This window comes from Phoxinus phoxinus, assembly GCF_949152265.1.
Source record: "Phoxinus phoxinus genome assembly, chromosome: 22".
In the NCBI taxonomy this organism is placed as follows: domain Eukaryota; kingdom Metazoa; phylum Chordata; class Actinopteri; order Cypriniformes; family Leuciscidae; genus Phoxinus; species Phoxinus phoxinus.
Genome location: NC_136897.1, coordinates 28,646,872 through 28,656,424, shown reverse-complemented (window position 1 = coordinate 28,656,424; position 9,553 = coordinate 28,646,872). Strand labels below are relative to the sequence as shown.

The window sequence follows — 9,553 nt, the reverse complement described above, 5'->3', positions numbered from 1 at the left end:
TTTCAGGAAAAGAAACTGTAACCAAATGTACAATAACACTGCACTTTATAAATAATATATACATTAATAATATAGTTACTAAAGTTATTGATTATTGTTATTATAGAGCAGGAATATTAGTGATATTACTATATTACTGATAACTCTGTATATTTGAAAGCCGATAACCGATATATCGATAAACCTCAAATCCAAATTTTTTATATTTTTTGAGAGCCTGATACAAAAACAAAAGTCTCACCATTAAAAGCCAATTCCCAAACACACAATTATAAAGTTCTCATGATAATGTTATGTAGCCGATAAGTTGCACTTTACCGTATTTTCCATTTTTAAAGTGATTTCAAATCATATTTCAAGCTATTTAAACCCATCATGTTGAACAGTGTGCATCTGAAGAGTCTCAGCGGAAGGAGATAATACATTATTTATCGGCTTTAATATATCGGCCAAGTTTTATTATCTGGCCGATAACATTAAAAATGAACCGATATATTAAAGCCGATACGATATATCGTGCATCCCTAATTTTCGCATTGATTTTCGATTCCTCCTCCTCAGCCAATCACACACCTGGACCATGAAGTAGTCGCAGAAGCTCCAGCCGGGCTCGGTGCGTTTCTCGCGCAGCGTCCTCATCTCGTCCTCGAAGCGGCCCAGGTTCCTGGTGAAGGACATGAGCAGGAGCGTGCGCAGTTTAGTGAGGAGCGAACTCCACGACTCCTGAGAGCGAGACGACTCCTTCAGAGGGTCCGACAGCGCCACACACCTGACACACACACACACACACACAGATCAGATCAATACACACAACACTGGCTGATCATCAATCAATCAATGCTTTTTAACACACAAATGTGACCCTGTGACCCAAACCCAGTCTGGAGCCGCACGGGTATATCTGTGGCAATAGCAACTATACATTGTACAGGTCAAAATTATCCATTTTTCTTTTATGCCAAAAATCATGAGGATATTAAGATCATGTTCCATGAAGATATTTAGTAAATGTCCTACCGTAAATATATAAATCATGTATTTGTGTGAGTGAATGCAGCACAATCGTGAACATAAATGCACAACTTTAAAGCAGATTTTCTCAATGTTTACATTTTTTTGCTCCTCAGATTCCAGATTTTCAATAGTTGTGTCTCGACCAAATATTGTCCTATCCTAACAAACCACACATCAATGGAGAGATTATTATTCAGATTTTATTGATGTATACATCTCAATTTCAGAAAATTTACCCATGTGACTGGTTTTGTGGTCCAGGGTCACATATTAGATGGTTAAATCACATGCTTACAGTGCCATATTTAATTAGGATTTCAAAGGCAGTTTACATGCTTACACTGACTGGTTTTCAACTGATTATATGGGCGGATCTGTATTATAATTATATTTATATTTAATAGATATATAAATAATCATTTGTCTCGGAGATATATATTTTATTATATTATTGTTTTTTATTTTATATTTCTTTAAATTTCTATTTGTGACATTTTTATTTTCAATATTATATTTTTATCATTTTGTTTATATTGAAAAATAGTGTATAAATATAATGAATAATGTATAAAATATATTATACTTTTATTTTAAGAATAATTTGATTGATTTTTTAAAACTAAAAATATATGATAAAATATAATAAAGCATAAAAATAGCTCAATGTCTCGATGTCATTTTTAAGTTTGTTGTTTAATTGTTATTTAAAATATATATATTTTGTTTAAATGTAAAAATTGTTTACATATAAATATAATAAATAATGTAAGCAGCATCATATAAAATATTATAAAAAATAAAAATAAAAATAAACTTTTTTTTAAATAATTTGATTTACATTTATTTTTTAAACAACAAATATATGATAAAACAAAGTATAAACAATAACAAGTTTAGTTAATCAGGATGATCATTTTAAAACACTGAACATCTAATGATTAATTGGTTTGACTGATTAATCGGATTGTGCGCCTTAGTTTCCGTTCAAAACACCGTCTATAATAACCAGAATCTGAGTGAGATCTGTGTGTGTAGTCGAGTCACACACTCATCAGACACAGAGCAGCGCATGTAAAGATCATCATCATCATCATCAGCGCACACACACACACACACACACACACGCATCAGGAGCTGTTCCAGGAGTCGTGCTCGTCACCTGTCGCTCTGCTTGTTGCAGATCTTGTCCACGATGGAGGTACACACACACACACACACACACACACACACACACACACACACCTGTCGCTCTGCTTGTTGCAGAAGTCGTTGCGGATCTTGTCCACGATGGAGGTACACACACACACACACACACACACACACACACACCTGTCGCTCTGCTTGTTGCAGAAGTCGTTGCGGATCTTGTCCACGATGGAGGTACACACACACACACACACACACACACACACACCTGTCGCTCTGCTTGTTGCAGAAGTCGTTGCGGATCTTGTCCACGATGGAGGTACACACACACACACACACACACCTGTCGCTCTGCTTGTTGCAGAAGTCGTTGCGGATCTTGTCCACGATGGAGGTACACACACACACACACACACACACCTGTCGCTCTGCTTGTTGCAGAAGTCGTTGCGGATCTTGTCCACGATGGAGGTGCGCGGGAGGATGTTGGTCTTGTTCTTCTTCTTGTTGTCACTCTCCACCACAACGATGAGCCAATCGACCGAGCCGTGGAGACGCAGGACGCCCTGCCAGCGCTGCATGTCCTCCTTCACTGATGCCTTGTACACCTCGGTGTCCTGATACACACACACACACACACACACGGACATACACACACACACGGACACACACACACGGAGACGGACACACAAACACACACGGACACACACACACGGAGACGGACACACAAACACACACGGACACACACACACAGAGACGGACGGACACACACACACACACACACACACACACACACACACACACACACACACGGACACACACACCAGTATTTTACATTATTTCTGAATGTAATAAAACAACTTGTACTCAAATCTAAGCAAATCTGTGTTTTTCTCTCCTAACAATACAAATAGTTTAGCACCAGGAATGAGGCTGTCCGACTCTGGATTACAAAATAACCTTTTGTAACGCATACTCTAGATAGAAGAGTGCAAAGTGCACGGCGTGTCATGTGGGACACCAGTGTGGCCTCGTCTCGGGTCTGGGACTCACACAGCAGTCGGTCCAGTAGATGTGCAGGAAGGGGAACGTCAACAGCGCTTTATTTCCCTCTTTAGGAAGAAGCTCCTCCTTAAACTGGACAAAATTAGCCTCCAGGTAGATCATCTTTGGTGCTCGTCCGTAAGACCTGGGACGAGAAACACACACACACACACGTTAAATCCAGCACACACACTTGTGCAGATCTGAAAACAACTGATTATTGACATCAGCTGAACATTATTGTAGTCTTGAGTTTCTTCCGGGAACGAACACGTCACAATATTCCTCATTATAATAATTAATATGCAGAATAAAGGGGCGGGGCCTGGTTGAGTTAGTTAGTAGTGTGTTAAACTGGCGGTTATGGAAAGGGGCGGGGCATTTCCCAAACACACTCGAAGAGCTCGACCAATCACAACACACTGATCCAGCCGACCAATTAGAGCAGTGTGCTTTTCAGAAGGAGGGGCTTCATAGAGACAGGAAGTAAACAGAGCGTTACTGACAGACTGGGAAGAGAGGAGCCGCAACACTGGAGAATATGAGGAGAATAATCAACATTCATGATCTAGTAGAGCCTGAACACATCATCAGGACTGTAAAAGGGCATATTAGGTCAATCCCTTCCAAATGCATTTATTTATTTTATTTATTTAAAAGTTTAAATTTACAGGGACAGATTTCTTCTGAACACATGAAATTGCTTGAGTCAAATGACAGATATAGAGACCGTTCCAGATCTGGTTCAGGGTGACGGTCTAAACAGGAAGACCTTAATGACTGGATTTTCGTCATTCCTTCCAGTTCTGAAAGATCATGTGACAGAAATCACTTCCTTATTCCAGAGGCACACAACAGAACGGCACCTCAGCTGAATATGATGTGGAAACGATATTGAAGAACTAAAGAGAGGAATCATGGGAGATCACAGCTGGATTTCACGGCACAGCTCCAGTGGTTCGGCTTCAGGGACGACATCAACGCCCTGAGGGAGGAGAACGTCTCAAGAGGAGGAAAATACTCTTTTGTGACTCTCAAAAGAGAAGGAAATATCTGATATCCTCTCTTCTCATATATCTGATGTCTGAGGGCTGTGGTTCACACAGAGCGTGGTTTTGACGAAGCTCATGGAAAAACATGTTCAGTTTAACAAACACAGAAATTGCAAGAGCTTTTCTCCAAACATCCAAAAAATTGGATTCAGACACTAAACAGTACACTAAATAATCACCAGCAGAACTGTGCATTGTGCTTTGCTTTCAGACTCGCTGTGATTGGTCACTTCACATGTCAATCAGATGTGCGGCTCTTGGCCAGAATAAGCTGAAGTGCAGATATTATAATTCTGACTGTAAAAAATTCTGGCAACATAAGAGAATAATAACATAAGCCATTCTTGCAGGAATAAATACTTTTTTAAAGATAATGTGTGTCTCTTACGCAGTGATGAGGGTTTAATATAATTTTTTGCCACAACAATGACTATAAAGTGCGTTTATTATCGTCCTTTACGATTGTTGCTTATTAGACTGTACGAACATGATCATCGCTGTAAGCCATGTCACAGTAGCCGCGTCTACATTTACCGTAATTTCCGGACTATAAGTCACTCTGGAGTATAAGTCGCATCAGTGAAGAGGAAAAAAACATATATAAGTCGCAAAATGTAAACATTGAGAAAATCTCCTTTAAAGTTGTGCATTTATGTTCACGATTGTGCTGCATTCACTCACAAAAATACATGTTTTATATATTTACGGTAGGACATTTACTAAATATCTTCATGGAACATGATCTTAATATTCTAATGATTTTTGGCAAAAAAGAAAAATGGATAATTTTGACCCATACAGTGTATAGTTGCTATTGCCACAGATATACCCGTATTTTCCAGACTATAAGTCGCTCCGGAGTATAAGTCGCATCAGTCAAAAAATGCGTCATGAAGAGGAAAAAAACATATATAAGTCGCACTGGACTATAAGTCGCATTTATTTAGAAATGTATTTCACAAAATCCAAGACCAAGAACAGACATTTAATCTGGAAAGGAAAGTTATTCAGCTCCACAACAGCACACAGAACAACAGCTGAATAGTGTCCGGTGTGTTAGCGTAACACATTAACAGTTATTCAGCTCCACAACAGCACACAGAACAACAGCTGAATAGTGTCCGGTGTGTTAGCGTAACACATTAACAGTTATTCAGCTGCACAACAGCATAAAGAACATATATCTGGGAGGCTGAATAGGCTAAACTAACATTAGCCAGCGAGTCCAGCAAGTTCCCGGTCAGCAAGTTCACCAGCTCCCGATCTCATTCCTCAACACTGAATACATTGAGTTCTTCCTCGGTGTCGCTTCTGAACGACTCCGCTAACTAGAGCGCCCTCTCGCGGCTGTAGACGGTCATGTTTTCTCTTGGTTCATCTCAGTCAGTATGAGTTAATTTTGATATATAAGTCGCACCTGACTATAAGTCGCAGGACCAGCCAAACTATGAAAAAAAGTCCGGAAAATACGGTACCTTCAAATTTCGCTAAATTAAATTGCGCAGATTGAAAATACGCCCAATGGAAACACGTAATTTTCGCAAAAAAGTTATCACGCTCGCATGAGGGGTTTTTCAAGCAATTTGAAAAATAAATATGTCTCAAAACTGAAATGGAAACAGTTTTTGCACATTTACAGTCGCCTGACGTAGAGGATGCGGTGTGTTTGGACAGAAGACGAGACTCAGTTCTTTAATAAACTCATAAAAGACAAAATAATTCCAGGAATACTGGATTATAAACCTCACAGAAACGCCACAATCAAGACCTCGAAGCAGAACTGAGTTCACAACATATGAGCCGCTCACAGTATAAGAGTCTTTCCTCGCCATTAATGATTGGATAACACACACACACACACACACACACACACACACACACACACACACACACACACACACACACACACACACACACACACACACACACACACACACACACACACACACACACACACACACACACACACACACACACACACACACACACACACACCTCCTTCGGTTAATAATAATGGCCAGTGCGGTGACTGGGATATACATAAACCAACCAACATCCGTCGCCATGACGTTTGGAATGATTATCACGAGAGGAAAAAATTACGTTTAGTCGCATAACATCGGTCGTTAAAAACGGATGTACGCAACTCGTCCAGAGTTTTACAATCAATGACACGTTCAGTGACGGTGATCTGCGTTACACGCGGGATTGAAATGGTGGTTACAAAGAAATCTCTAACGTTCATTTTGGTCGCGGCTTGTCTTGAAAAACGTAGACAATTTGACGGTCGTTGTGGGAGAATCACTGCAGGACTGAGAGTCAAGTCTTCTGACACTGACAGGATTTCATCAGAGAAATTTTTTTATCACAGTGGTCATTAATCGGCTGCCGGTGAACATGTCAAACTAACGTTCAAAGGCTTCAGGTTTTAGCCTAGGACGGCCAAGATCGCACAGTGTGCCCTCGGCTAAAGGCACGAAGATACAAACATATAATAAACATTAGCAATCATGATTTTTTTGAAAAGCAATATGCAAATAATATAGGTTCCTTCAATCATTTAGTGTGCTTAAGCCCCGCCCCTTCAAGCTCACGCTCATTTGCATGCGCCCACATCTCAACATCCAATCAAAAACCGATGCACAGAACCAAGCCCCGCCTTACATTGATTCTTTTTTGATAATCTGTTCAACTCAAATGTGCATTACAATACGGAAGATCTGATGCCAATCCTGTTTCATGGGGACATATATATATATATATATATATTATGCATAACTCTATAATAAAACATCAGCTGTGCAGTGAGAGAATATGCCGATCTCACCTCCTCCACTCCATTGGTTCTTTGGGCAGCTGTTGGGTCAGCGAGCTGTACAGGGCCGTGAACAGGTTCTGATCGCCCGCACCTGCTCAACACACACACACACACACACACACACACACACACACACACACCTCATGTTTGTCACTTAAATTAAGCTCCATTCTTTATTCATACTACATGTTTGTTAATGGTTATGTATCATTTAAAGGTGCAGTAAGCAATTTCATAGAAACACTGTTGATATTTGAAATCACAAAAACATACAAAAGTACCACTTCTCACTTAATTTATTTCAGTAATTCAACTTAAAAGATGAAACCAATATATTATATAGACTCATTACATGCAAAGTGAGATAGTTCAAGCCTTTATTGGTTATAATTGTGATGATTATGGTTTACAGATTAAAAATTAGAATATTGTGAAAAGGTTTTCATAAACTGTAAGCCATAATCATCAAAATTATAACAAATAAAGGCTTGAAATATCTTACTTTGCATGTAATGAGTCTATATCATATATTGGTTTCATCTTTTAAGTTGAATTACTGAAATAAATGAAATTTTGCACCCTATTCAAATTTTTCCAGTTTCACTTGTAAGTAGCCCCGCCCCTTTTCAGCACTGAGCTCATTGCGTTAAATTTGAATTAAGAAAAAACCTACTTCAAAAGCGAATTACTCCTGGACAGCGATGCCATAGAGATACACAGAGCGACCGGAAAAACGGAAGTTCAAAGACAATATTCTAAAGATGGCCGCGCGCTTGTTTCTCTGGCGCATAAGGTCTATAGCTCCGCCCCCAAATTCACAAACACGCTTATGCAACATAGGCCCCTCCCTCCTAGTGAGTTGACACACCCCTTCACGCTGATTGGCTACCAGTGTGATCTGGTGCTCCGTTCAACAGCGTTTCTAAGAAATCGCTTACTGTCCCTTTAATATACATTATAGTTAATAAAATTATAAGCATAAAAACATTTCAGTTACTTGTAATAAAAAAAAGTTCCCTGAATTTAAAGCATTTTATTTCAGCTAGTTGTTAATTGTCTTAATTAATTTTAGTTGATGTACTTAAATAAATAATACTGAAATAAAACAGTTTAGTTTAAATAAATAAATTACAATTCACACACAGCAGCTGTGACTGATATTCATAAAGTAGTTATCAGGTATGAGAACATAGAACTGTGGTACTTAATAGACATATAACGTGATAATAAATGATTAATGTAACTGATATTTAGGTAGATATTGCCAATCTAGACATATGTCATAATTATATTCATGTTTAGGAAACTCACTAGTAGATAGCCAATGAACTGTTAGTTAGGACGGAAAACATTAACAAATTAAATACCAAAACATACTGTGCTAAAGTGACTGTATATGAAGGCATGACGAATGGTTTTGGATTAAACCGACTCGCTAAAAACAATAATTCAAACCGATTCATGAATAAGAACCGATTCAGAAGAACGATTCGTTCGGTTTGCAGGTTTTACACGCAATGAATGTCCCGCTGAAAGCAATGTACAACTCACAATCTTTTTTTTTTAAATCCCTGATATGTCCAAGCTGACAGGAGGAATATTATGAATCAGATGTCAGTGTGAACCATCACAACACAGCAAAACACCGCTGCAGTCGAGCTGACAGCATTATGAGGGTTACAACATCCACTCACAGGTCACTATGGGTTTGTTCTCCATCGTGTAGATGATGGGCTTCTCCTCATGGGTCTCCATGGGTTCCGTTCATCAGCATCAGAGTAATCGATCACATTCAACACCGCTGATGTATCGATGAGGCCCCTTCAGTCTCCATTTCCTATCTGCTGACACTGAGTGACGACTTCCGGCCGCGTCACGGCCATACAGGAAGTTCACGACTAAAGACTTTTACACTAGAAAAAAATAACGATGGCTTCTTTTTGTATAAAAAAAAATATTCCCAAAGGATTCCACCCAAAATAAGCCTGTACTACATTAATTTTTTATTTTTGTTAATGGTCATGTATCATTTAATACACATCAGGTTTTTTATAGTTAGCTGAAATAAAATCTAAAGCCGTGAGAAAAACATTGCAAGAGAATAAACGTTAAGTGAAATAACGTATGTAATAACGTACAAAGAAACAGACATGAGTTTATCGGTTTAAGTTTACAGTTTGTGTGAGGGGAAAATATAACAAAGTAACTTTCATTAATCCTATGATTACACACCATATTTAATGTCAATGTAATTATATATATATTATATTATATGATTTATTTATAAATAAATAGCATAATAATTTGGTTTTATTAATCTATTGTCATGTTTATTTTTATTTTGTACATTTTTCCAGGGTCCCCAGTTTTAAACCCAAATGAGAGCACTTGTTTTTTCAGTGTAATTTGGGTAAATGCATTCTGGAAATATGCATTTAGCTGGATGCAACAAAAAATACCTGTAAGACTTATACTGTCA

At 38.4% G+C, this 9,553-nt stretch overlaps 1 protein-coding gene across 1 annotated transcript in view; it reads right to left on the bottom strand.

Moving 5' to 3' along the window:
• trappc10 (trafficking protein particle complex subunit 10) overlaps positions 1-8,949 on the bottom strand; it is a 27,884-nt gene extending 18,935 nt beyond the window's left edge. The window contains exons 1-5 of the mRNA XM_079598463.1: positions 8,769-8,949; positions 7,084-7,165; positions 3,214-3,349; positions 2,581-2,777; positions 574-769 (exon numbers count right to left, since the gene is read on the bottom strand). Coding sequence (XP_079454589.1) covers positions 574-769; positions 2,581-2,777; positions 3,214-3,349; positions 7,084-7,165; positions 8,769-8,829 — 672 coding nt within the window. The 5' untranslated portion in view covers positions 8,830-8,949. The remainder of the gene's footprint in view (positions 1-573; positions 770-2,580; positions 2,778-3,213; positions 3,350-7,083; positions 7,166-8,768) is intronic.
• Positions 8,950-9,553: the final 604 nt, after the last annotated feature.